This window comes from Crocuta crocuta, unplaced genomic scaffold (assembly GCF_008692635.1).
Source record: "Crocuta crocuta isolate KB4526 unplaced genomic scaffold, BGI_CrCroc_1.0 scaffold59, whole genome shotgun sequence".
Lineage (NCBI taxonomy): Eukaryota > Metazoa > Chordata > Mammalia > Carnivora > Hyaenidae > Crocuta > Crocuta crocuta.
The window spans coordinates 3,379,230-3,391,925 of NW_027551578.1; the positions used below are offsets into that span (position 1 = coordinate 3,379,230).

The 12,696-nt window shown below is 45.3% G+C and overlaps 1 protein-coding gene across 4 annotated transcripts in view; it reads right to left on the reverse strand.

Moving 5' to 3' along the window:
- Positions 1–12,696, reverse strand: part of SIPA1L2 (signal induced proliferation associated 1 like 2) — a 177,764-nt gene that overhangs the window by 43,402 nt on the left and 121,666 nt on the right. For all 4 annotated transcript variants that reach the window (XM_077751641.1, XM_077751640.1, XM_077751638.1 and 1 more), the window contains exons 10-11: positions 1,921–2,178; positions 105–188 (exon numbers count right to left, since the gene is read on the reverse strand). In XM_077751641.1, coding sequence (XP_077607767.1) covers positions 105–188; positions 1,921–2,178 — 342 coding nt within the window. The remainder of the gene's footprint in view (positions 1–104; positions 189–1,920; positions 2,179–12,696) is intronic.

Consider the following 12,696-nt stretch of genomic DNA (forward strand, 5'->3'; position numbering starts at 1 on the left):
GCCGTCCAGTGGCCTCATATATAGTGGGCACACAGTAAAGGCTTCAGGGAGTCACAGACCGGGTCCCACCCAGGGGCCAGCAATGAGGTAAGACTGAGCAGTACCCGTCATACGCCGTCTGCGGTCTCCAGGGTCCACTGCCGCCAGGCCCGGGGTCGCTGGAGGAAGACTGGTTGCTGGGCGAACTTCTGAAATACGAACTGGAATTATTAACGGGGCACCGCGGGGCCTGTAGAGTGGCCAACCTGGTGACCCGGCCCAGTCGGCTTTACAAATAAACTGATTTTACAACGATGAAGGAAGAAATCCGCATTGCAGTGTGAAACAGGATAAAGCACAAGCACATACTCCAAGAGCTGGTGGGGTCAGAGGCATCAGGTGGCCATTTATTACAGGACGGAGTCGTGGCAGGAATAAGCCTTCACCACCTGACAACTTAAAGCGCAGGTAATGATTCCAGCGAAATATGGAGGGGCAGCAAACAAACCCCACGAACACAGAATTATGAAAACATTACCTACCACAACTTGTTTTATAAAACTTAATGCCAGGCACATTCTGGTCCTATATTTGAAACCAATGTGGAGGGAAAGCCCTAAGCTGTCAAAGCCATTTATTTTCATACATCTGTTGAATGCAATCCTATTTACTTCAGATACACAAAGATAAGTACTACCTGTGAGAACTCACTTGATAAAGATGTGCTTGATGGGTTTCCGTTTTGCTGCTAGAATGCTCCAGGTTTTTTCCCTATAATTTACTAAATTCTGCATTAATAAGGGAGGCTCTGCAGACCCCTTCCTTTCCACATGCTGCCCTTTAACCTGGGCTACCTATGTGCGCTTCTTTGAAGGGGGGAGTTTATAAACTCCGCAGACATCCGAGTGAGGAGACCCAGAGCCAAGATAATTTAATGCTAAGTTAAAGGAACATCGTTTCTGCATTCAATCTTATATAAAGAATAAACTGGAGAAAGACCTCATGTTTTAATCTTACTAATTATCATTAATACTTACATAGGCTTACTACGTGCCAGGAAGGGTTCTAAGCATTTTGCAAATATTGACTGATTCAATCCTCATAATGCCCTGACAAGGTCCTCTATTATTACTAAGTTTATTTTTCAGATGAGGAAATTGGGCAGGGGAGGGTGTGAGGAACAGGCTGAGGTGGACATGAGGTCATTAGCTGGGCGCCGCGTTTTTTGCCTCCAACGCTCTGTTAGATATCAGAGCCCAACACGCTGCTCCTCTCCGTGGCCCATAAGTTACGAGAAAATGAAAACTAAAGCAGGAGAAATTAACTGCTGTAACAACAGAAAGAAATTTACCTCTTTGTTCGCTTAAACCTCCCTAATGCGTGTGATGCACCTAAGAATTCTCACCAGCTTCTAATGCCACAGTATTGAACCTTTAAACACTTGCGTTCTGTCATCGAAAAATTAACTTTACATTTAATTCAATTTGCTTAAAATAAGAGGAATGAGTGAAGACGTGCTACTGACCTCGGGACCTCTTAAAATACCAGACACATCCGGAAGATGGGATTTAGTCGCTGATTTTGCAGTTTTATTTATACTTAAAACTGCTTACACTCTATCTAGAGGTTCGTGGAGAATACTTTCTCGGGTATCTTGCCCCGGATGGTGTAGGGGGCAAGGTGAGAGGAGGACCAGGACCGAGAGAGGAGATCGCAGAACCGGTGGGTGCATCTGGGGCAGGACCAGCGCGTCATCGGCACCCGCGCTGGGCAAGGGGTGGGGACAGATCGTAGGCACCACCGCATCCAGGGCCTTCCAGCTTGCTCAGAACGAGCCAAATCAGAAGCGATCAAGCCAAAGAAAAAGTCCCTCCCTGGAATGTCAAGTTCTAGCCCAGAGTTTGAGGAGGGCTGTCCCTGGGGCAAGGGTCCCTGCGTTACCTCGTGCCATCCGGCAGCTTCCGGTCGAAGGAGGTGCTCCGAGGAATGGCAGCCTGTGCCTGCTGTAGCAGCTGCTGGCACTGCAGGCGGTCGGGCGTGCCGGGGACCGGGGAGGCCCTGGACAGGGGCTGCAGGGCGGGCGTGGGCACGCGGTGCCACGTGGTGTTCCTCCGGAAGGGAGTTTTGTACTCGCAGGGGGTGCCTTCACTGTCGAGTTTATACTCCACCATGGGGATCCGGCAGAGCTCCGAACACCCTCTGTGGGGCCAAGAAGAGCGGGTAAGTAGGGAGGGAGGCTCAGCCTGGAACTGGCAGCTCACAGAGGAGGAAGGAGAGCTGTGCCCTCAGGAGCATCCCTGGCTTCTGGCGCCTGTATCAATGCTCCAGTATGAACCAGTAGGATCCAGTAGCACACCAGTGGCTCGGGTTAATTGGCAGATATTGCATTAGGCATTTCATGCATATATCCTGTCTCTCTACGTCATTCACAAACTTTTCAGGCTTGAATCTATCATTAATCAATTTGCACGTGTGGCATCATGCACAGTGAACACAGGCAATAAAGACACTTTCACAGGCAAAAAATGCCTCGTATACAATCTGAACAGATTCAAGAGAAGCACAGTTATAGGACCAGGAATTAGTTGCAGGTCACTTTTCTATGGAGTCTGAGAATGGTGAAAAGCAAAGTTGGTCGATGCTGTCACGGTCAAGGGGTAGCCCGTGTGCCCGTCCTGTCACCGCGTGGCTCCTAATACCACAGTCGCTGTCTTCCACTAGCGTGCTAGCTCCCAGAATGTCATCCCCTGGGATGCTCTCCCGTGTGCTTGAATGACCGTTCAGGACCTGTCAGCCTCGACATATGGTTTAAGCGAGGCATCCCTCGAGTTTTTTGCTAATTACACAGCGCACACAGTACTATTAACTTGACCGAAGTTGGCCCGTCAAACCAACTGGTGCAGTTCGGCAAGGACACAGGAAGCCTGGGTGGGTGCCTCTCCCCAGACATTCCAGGCTCAATATAAAAACTTGCTACTATTCGCCCTCTGAGAAATCTATCAGGGTAACGTGTGGTTCTTTAAAAACAGGAGACCTCCATTCTCAGGATGGGAGAGGAACGTTCTAGCCCCTTGTCCAAATCATAATACAAGAACAAAGAGAGCAGGAAATAGAAACAAACGTGCCCATCTACAATCGCTGAGACAACTAAAACTCTAAAATCCAGCCATCAAAGATGACGGGCCAATGGAACAGTGCTAATGGTTTCATGGAGCAGAGGAAGGCAAAACCCAAGGGTGTGCAGGGGGAGACAAGGAGAGACGAGACCATTCCCCTCCCACAGCCCTGAACAGGTGCAGGGACAGTGAGCATCAGGCATCCCAGGAGGCAAGAGTGAGAGAGAATGTGTAAGAGGTGGAGGTTATTTAGGAGACTAAACAGAAAAGTTTGACACTAGGCGGCTCCGGGTCCATTCAGGCAATTACCACCCCTGCCTCTAGGGGGCAGGAGCAATGGTGGAGGGAAGGGCCCCTGAGGGATCCAGACACCAAGGAAAGTATGGAGGAAAACAAAAGGTTAAGTGAAAACCTCACTGGAAAATGAGACCCACAGTCATTTCTTCTTCCTCCAAACCCAGCTTCAGAATGCTGATCACCCCAATGTAATCCACCCAATCACCCTGTGTGAGGCTCACTGACCAACCATATCCTTTGTGAAGGAGGAACTTCTGAAATATAAAAACATGACAGCTAAAATTCAGAATGAAATCTGGCCATTTGTAGCAACATGGATGGAACCTGAGGGTGTTATGCTGAGCGAAATAAATCAGGCAGAGAAGGAAAGATACCATATATTTCGACGTATAGGAGGATTAGGAGGAACTTAACAGAGGACCATGGCGGAGGAGAAGGGGAAAAATAGTTGGGGAGAGGGAGAGAGGCAAACCGTGAGAGAATCCTGAATGTTGAGAACAAACTGAGGGCTGATAGGGGTAGGGGAGAGGGGAAGGGGGGTGATGGGCATGGAGGAGGGCACTTGTGGGGATGAGCACTGGGTGTTACACAGAAACCAACTTGACAATAAACTATTTAAAAAAAAAAACCCAAAAAACAAAATAATAAAGTCCACGAAGACATGTGTAAGGGAGACTGAGGCGACCTCCCAAAATGTTACCAGAAAGCAAGCATATGAAAATTAAAGGTCAATCCAAAAAGTCTAACATCTACCTCACAGAGGTGCCAGAAAGAGAAAAGAGAGAGAGAGGTGGGGAGGAAATGATTAAGAAACAATATAGGAAAATCTCCAGAACTAAAAGATACATAAAACCAGATGAAAAGGTCCACAGAGTGCTCAGTGTAGGGAGTGAAGAAAGGTCTACATCAAGAGACGTGCACATACGTGTGCGGGATGGGAAGAAACCTTTGGAGGCGATGGATAGGTTTATGGTGTTGATTGTGATGATAGCTGCATGGGTGTCTACTCATCTCCAGACTCCCTAAGCTGTATGCGTTAGACGTGTACAGCTTGGTTATGTCAATCATACCTTGATAATCGTTTTCTTTCCAGACATCCTTATTCAACTCAAACTCAAACTCTTGGGTTACAGAGGAGATCCTGAATTTCTGGGGTGGGGGGCAGGAGGTAGGAGAGGGGGGCCGGCCTCACACAGAGGGCTGGGGACAGAATGGCTTTATTCTTCTCCACAGCACTCCTGGATGAAAGTTACTGCTCACCTGTCAAGTCAATAGTACTTAGAGCCTGGGAGGAAGAACCAGGTAGGGATCAAAACCAGTGGCCTGCTTTTTGGCTTGGAAAACCACATGGACACTGATGTTTCCCTTTGAGGAGAGAAGTAGACTGAACAAGCCATTGGAAAGAGACACTTAACACCTGTTTCATTAAACTTCACATCATATTTCATCCAAACTCTCCTTCTCCCAAAGCAAAATTCATCTCTTACCTGGGCAAGTTTAAACTACTCTGGATTTACTGAATATGTTAGTTAAATTACTGGTCGAGTACAGTAAGTCCAGATTTACACTGGATTGCGGTGCTATTACTATTCTTTTATAAAATGGCAAGGCTCTGCAATTTTTACTCATGGATTTGCTCTTTCCAAGTGTTTGTCTACTTCACCAGAGGACATATCCCCTTGATTAGTGATTCACCCGTACAACCAACAACCTAATTAGAAATCATAAAGGTGGGATGTTATGGTCATATCAAAACCTCAAGAAAACCTACTCTTGTCTCTGGCCCTATCTGGTGCTCTAAGCAAGTCATTTGATATTCAGGTGTCTCAAGTGCTGCAGTTGTGAACCCCAAGAGGAGGGAGACCTGCCCAAGTTAAAGGTCCTGGAGTTATATCGAAAATGAAAGGCACATGAACCTTGAGTCTTGTGGACCAAAGGGCAATGTGTCTTTCCAGCGTCTAAGTTTACTGGGCTGGCTTCAAAGGAAAAAGAAGCAAAAAGAAGACAGATGGCCGAGGAGTGTGGAATATTTAATTCACACTCATAGACTGCAGTCTTTAATGAGACATTGTAATTTCTCTTGAATCTTCGAGCGAAAACATTACACAAATGCATAATCGTGGCTAATATTTTAGACAGTGCAGACCCAAGCGCGTGCAAACGCATGAGGTTGAGGGGGGTTTCGAGGTGGAGTTATTTCATTTCCAACCTCTTGCATGATATCATATGCAAATGACCTTTTTGATGCTAAAAACTAGTATACTTTTGCCCTAATACAAATCAGGTATTTAAAAAAACAGCTTTAGTTGAAAATCAAAATGAATTTTGTTAGTACGCGACACTTTTATAACAACTGCTTTTACACACCTTAGGTTTCTGCTTTGTTCGCTTCTGGGACTAAGGTATCAAATAAATACCACTAATTTCTCCATATTATCAGACCTAGTCAAGCACAGTTCTGCTCTCTCTATAAAAGCAGTGTCTGGAGGGACATGTATAGAAAATTCAACCAAGGTTTGGGGAGGTGGGAAGAGATCTCAAGTAAGAATTGCCTACTGGCTTACATCAGAGGTCCTGCTGCAGCGGTGAGTACGGGCACACCATCCACATCTGCACCTGTCCCTGCACGCGCTCCTTTTGTGTCCATGGGGAGATAGTGCGGGACACCAGGCGCGAGGTCCCCACTCCTCTGGAGCATCAAGCCTGGTGCTGTGTGAAGGGGCACGCAGCACGTATTTCTAACCACTAAGTAAAGACCCACTGAACCCCAAAGTGACCAAATGCAAAAAGACCCCACACAAAAAGGCATTCCCCAGAAAGTGAGCTGTTAGTCTTGTGCGTAACTGAAACATTTTTGTTTGTTTGTTTAGCTTTCCTGTATTAGGGTACAAATTCAGACCTCACCGATAAATGCCCTTGGCTCGCTTTTGACACGCACCAAATCAAGTCCATGGATGTGAAGTGTATTTCTAGCTCCTGGCACACTTTGCACAGTCTGCTTGTGAACGAGGAGACACTCGAAGATGTTAGAGAAGGAAGGCTGTGGGATCACTTACATGGAAGCGTATCGATTTCCTCATTGTTCAAATACAAATGTTCATGTCACCTGCTTCTGCCTCTGATTAACATGCCGGGTAAAGATCAATACATGCTCCACGTCAGGGTCAAAAATAAATACAAATTTTAACATTGCTTGTCTAGCCAGTAACTTTTCTGGTCCTAATATCGCTCTGTAGTACATCCCGGAAGGCAAAACATTCTTTGGACCAAAATAGTCATAAAAACTGTGCTCGCTGAAAACGTAATACTACAAAACCGTAGTTTTTTGTAATTCCACTTGCTGGAGCCCTCGGAGGATCCTACATTTTACTGCTTTCCTCTGAAGAATGCTATTCCTTGTCCTTCTGAACTTGGCATGGTGGTGACTTCCTGGGATGGCTAATTTCAGGGCAAGGGATGCTCACTGACTTCCTTGCATCCGCGCCCATCAGCACTCTCCCTGCTTCCTGATGCCTGGAGTGGTTTCCTACCAGCGGGATTCTGGGTCAACAGCCGCTATTGCTTCCCAGCCTCTAGGCATGGCCAGCAAAGAGGTGGTGCCCATCGGGGTCACCTGCACTGCCAGCCACTGCCTTTATGCACCCCTAACTTCAGACATACCCTGCAAGGCCCCCAAGCTGGCATCCACCCACATAGACTGTCTCCTTTCAAATGACACCCCCAGTTTCCTGGAAGAACGCTCCCTTGGTCATCAGTCATTGGAACAGAATCAGTGCTGGGCAGGCTGAGGCCTCAGTTCTGAAGGATCACTTCCACCTTCGAGCCTTACTCTTAGGGCCATCTCGGATGGCTCCGGCCAGCCCCGCCATGGCAGTCTTTCGTCTCCACCTGTCCCCACCAGGAACTCTCTCACTGAATCACACTGTTCTCCATTAACCACACAGTTTGGGGTCTCGGCTCAAAACCTAAAGCTGTCAATGTGTGGCTTAGAAACAGCACAGTCTCTTTGGACCCCGTGTTCAATTATAGGAGGTATGGAAGATTTCTGAAGTGCTGGCTTCACAAGAAAGAAGTTAGTTACAAATAGATACATTAGTTTTTCCTTCTACAAAAGAGAAAAGGCTAATATTAAGCAGCAAAAGGCACATACATGGTCATGAAGGTTCTTTCTAGATAACGTACAGATTTGTAGAACTCTGGAATTGTAAAGCGTATGTAACAATCAGAATTGGAGAAAACTGTAGAGCTGCAGAATTCCTTTGGGGTACATACATACATTCACTTAGAGAACTATACATCATGATCCTGTCCCTTGATTCTTTCCATCTTATATGCAAGTCGGCCACGTGAAGTTTATGCTGCTAAAACTAAGAAGGGGAAGAGTTCTAGGGGATGATAAACTGGGAGACTACTTCTGAAGAGTAGCAAAATGAGACTGAACGCCCAGAACACTGAGAAGACTTAAAGAAACAAGTTATAGTCCTAAAAAAAAAAAAAGTGGGGGGGGGGGCGGCTGGATAAGTTAGTGGGACCTGCACAAGGTAAACCATGGACCTCGCAGCCACGGCTTAATCACATAATTGTAACTTGCATTTACTGTGCTCTGAGGCTGCCTTTTGGTTTTATTTTTCTTGGCTGCATCACAGAGAACCTTTAACTGAACCCAATAATCTACCAGAAAGCCTTACAACATACTGCAATGTACCCTTGACTTCCAACCCACAGCTTGAGTGTCTACACACTCCACAGCATTTCAATCTCACAAAAATGATTGAGATAGTACAAAGGAAATCTCCCATCTTTAGAAGAAGGCTCACACAGGTTGGAAAACGGATACAACCAATCAGGGACAGGTTCACATGGGAACCTGGACTCCTAGCTCAGTGCTCCTTCCCAAGTGCTTGGCCATCCCCTTGAGAAAACTATCTAAGAATAGAAATGTGGGCCTTATCATGTTACGGTTTCCACGAGGAGCCAAGAGAATCTTTGGGAACAAAGGCAGATGGATCCCCTCAAATGAACTACCTGTTTCTTTTATATTATGCACTTTGTAAAAGAACCTTTTTATAGCCCTAGGGATTGAAGTAATCACTGATATTTTAATCATTTTAATGCCTGTTATGCTAATAGCCTGCTAATAGCTAAAAGACTCTCTCCAAATCATCCAACAAGGTGACAGGGGTAATTGATGCTCATTCACTTGAATCACAAACTCTTTCTTTCTGTTGCATAAAAAAATCAGAAGCTTCCAACAGGGAGATAACCACAAAGCCTACCTTACTGTAAAGGTTAGGGCTGTGTCATATATGAAATAGATACGACATGAAATATTAATTCACTTTTCTACATATTTCCTTAATTTATAGATGGAAAGACATCTAGACTGCACCTAGAAAAAGACTCATCTGGACCAGAAACCCACTTGGCCAAGCCCTTTGAATAAAGGTCTTGAATTGAAAAGGTGTGTGTCATAGGCTATAGGAAAGGAGCCTACCGGGTACTAAATAATTCATTGGCTTCTGCTCCACTCTTTCCTCACCTACTGTACACCCAGCACCCTGCTCAACTCAAAACACAGGCTCAGAAAGTTCTTCAGGAAGCCAACCTCCTTCTTATTTTTCTCTTAGAAAGCCCGACACCGGGAATAGCGTTTTACTGCATCACATACTTGAAAGTGAAACGCAGAAGATTCTCAATAGCTCTTTGATGCCTGGTGTTTGATGAATGTATTTCCGTGAGAGACAATATACTCACTGGGTGCCCAGGGCTGCAGCGTGGTGCCTGCTTTTCACACATGTGCCTGTTATTTGCCTAACGCAATGCTCATGCTCATGGTCACCCTCTGCGCTCCTCTTACAATGTCAGTGACGTTCCAAGATCTCAAACTGCTAAGACAACAGGAGCGCAGAAGTGTCAGTCATTGGCTGGAGAGGGTGAGAGCGTTTTCCGCACTGAGTTACAGAGCGTTGAGTAATGCACTATTGCTGGAGTTTGAGAATCTGTTTTTAGGCAGCAGGAACATGAATGAGAAGTACTGTATTTTATTTTATGGTTTTCTTAAACTTTTAAATGTTTTTATTTATTTTTGCTATATAGGGAGAGAGAGAGCATGAGCGGGTGAGGGGCAGAAAAAGGGAGACACAGAATCTGAAGCAGGCTCCAGGCTCTGAGCTGTCAGCAGAGGCGGGGCTCAGACTCGTGAACCGTGAGATCATAACCTGAGCCAAAGTCAGATGCTTAACCAAGTGAGCCACCCAGGCGCCCCAGGAAGTGCTGTATTTTAGAATGCCAAGTAGATGAAAAGAGTCCAGGGAAGGAAATATGAGGACTGTCCCAGCCATTGGAATAGCCTCAGTGTCTGGCAAAGTTTGTGGCATAAACCAGTTAAGAGTGAAAGAGAGAATGACTGAGTAAACACACAAGGCCACGCAGCTTTTGTTCCTTCTGTAAATGCAACGTTCTTACTTCAGACAGGGGGAGAAGACGCTGAACTTTGCACTGGGGGGAGGGGGTGAGAGGACGCAGAACCTGTTCCCAGCTCACACTAACACTCATTTCAAATGTAACGGATTTTTCTTTTCCAGACAAATCGGTTGGAAACCAAATGGCCCAGATTTGAACTCACCGCCTACTTCACATATACCGACCTCCCTCCAAAATGTTAACCTGACAAAACTGAGTTTCCTTTACTCTTCCTACTTCCCAGTCTTCCTGTGTGTACGTTGGGGAGTTGAATGGTTGGCACCAAGCGGTAAAGCTTCAATTTACAGGATGAGCTTAAATTAAAGTACAATCAATTTATAAAAATGAGCATAAAGTTTCAAGAGAATGACGAGAGAATAGGGGGTTGAGATTCAGGGTGACGTGAGATCATTTCCACTGTTTTGCATCATATAATCTGTCTGGGATGGGATGTCAACAAAGTACGAGAAATCCCACCGAAACAGATGCGCCACAGCAAGGCATTTAGGGGACATATTTACTGTATCACTGGCCTTGTGTAACAACTCGTGCAAAATTCTGATGAGTCTGACTTCCTCTATATCCGCCTTTCACACTGACATGCTTGCCTTAAAACAACAGTGATAGAGTGTCCGTTACCTTTCAAGGCTTAGGGGCCGGGGCAATGGGATCCCCTGCCAAACCAGGGAGAGATTCATTACGTGTCTTCGGCAAGTCTTCACCTTTGGGCAATGCCCTCGCTCCCTTGTTAAGCCTCATTTCCATCTGAAGAGTGCTATTTCCGAAATGCTTCTTGCCACTCACTCTCCCACCTGTATGCATTCGCTCCCGGAGCACGACACCCCTTAACAAGCATTCCCAAAGGGGTCCACCCCGCTCAGTGTGTCAGGAACGCCACAAGGAACAGGGAAAAATGGCTCCGTCTGCCTTCCCAGCCGAGGGACGGCTGGGATTCCCACCCCCACCTTAGGCTGGGGAACGGGGCTTCAAAGTGTGCGGTTGGCTTTTGAGAAATACGTTCCTGACTAAAGACTTCATTTAATCCAGCAGCTTCTGAGTCATAAGCAAACGCCTTCTGACCTGTGAACAACCAGAAGTGAATCCATCAGGGGATAGGCCTGTCCTGCTGCTGCTGCTGGAAACAGACAGCCTGGAGGTGAATTGTCTCCCCTCCAACCCCCACATTTAGAGCCAACAGGACAAAAATCCAGCTGATAAACGGCAAAAATGAATTGGAACATTTTTCAGTCTATCAATTGTGATGCTTATGAAGATCGAAATATCTTGCCATTCATTGATTTGGCTATTTTTATTGTCCTATGGCTCTTATGTTAAAGATGCACAAGCGCGCGCGTGTGCGCGCACACACACACACACACATTTACATGAACGTCTCTTTGTAGCCCCCTCCCTAACAAGACCTCAGGACACTGTGTGGAAAAGACGGTGGTAAGTGTCCATGCCACCAATCACATGTCTAGTTTTAGCTTGACGCAGATCTTTGTAGATTTTGTTAAGGAGGCACAGCAGTGAGCGAGGTTTCATTTAAAAGCTGTAGTTTAATTTTTTAAATAAGTCAAAACGCTACCCATTTCCCCTTTTAAAGTCCCCCCCACCCCCCACCACTATTCCTTTAAAACAATCTAGTAACACAGAGGCTAAAGAAAAAAGTCTAGTAACGCAGAGGCTAAGCTTGCTAGATCATGGACGAAATTTAAAATGATGTTTCGCACTTGCACTGTGGTCTGAGGCAAAGGACTTTTACTGCAGGGATTACTCCTTAGGACACAGAGCTGCCTGAAAACAGCAAAGTGGCTTTATTAGGGTGCCCAGACAGTCCCCAGCGGGATGCAAACCCCAAACTGACAAAAATCTGGATTTAAAACTTTACAGATTCAAATGCCCGCAACATTGGAAGACTGAACTGCAGGGATTTTAAATGATACACGTGAGGCTTTAAACCTTCATGGCTTGCAGAAACGGGGGTGAGGGACAAGCAGAGTGTCACTACCAGGCACACAGCTAATTCTGTTCCTGGCAAAGGTAAAAATGCAGAAGACAGTTATTCCAGGTTAATCGGGAGAGAAATCTGTATCTTCAGGGAATGACATTAATGAGACGGAGGAAACAAAGGCAAAAATCTCTAAATATCTTGAATAGCTTCAATAAGAGCATTTGCATTTAAAACAAAGAAAGAATTCATTACATGCAGACCAAGGCAGAGATAACTCCTCGTCCTTGGATAGAAAAGTAACAGCCAGAACTTTTAAATGGTACGTTTTTGGTTGTTTGTTTGAGCTGAAGAAAACAATTCATTATTTCCTAGGAAATTCTATTCTTCCAAATCATATGTTCGAAATAGCAAACATGATAATTTTAACATCTTTATTAACTAGATCTCTTGAAAGCCTAAAGGATATCTTACTGAAAAACAGTAGGCTAGAATTATAAATAGGTGAGAAATTTTGTTTTTTACCTTAAAGGGAAAAAACGTGGTAACCCTTTTGTCTCATTCCATAGTAATAATCAACCTCTATGAGTCTCACCAGATTTATAAATCTGTATTTCCATCCAAGGAAGAAAGACTTCTTACCATATGGGAAAATTTCTGGTAAACTTGCTTAAGGTTTATTTTAAAACCCTTCACATACACAATACAGTGGCTTCAAAGGTCTAAAGGATTTGCCTTCTGCTAGTTTCAAGTCTCGTTTTTTAAAATATCTTTTTAATAGTTGATTCATTTTGAGAGAGATGGCGCGAGCAGGCAAGGGGCAGAAAGAGAGAGAGAGAGAGAGAGAGAGAGAGAGAGAGAGAAAGAGAGAGAGAGAGAGAACCACACAGA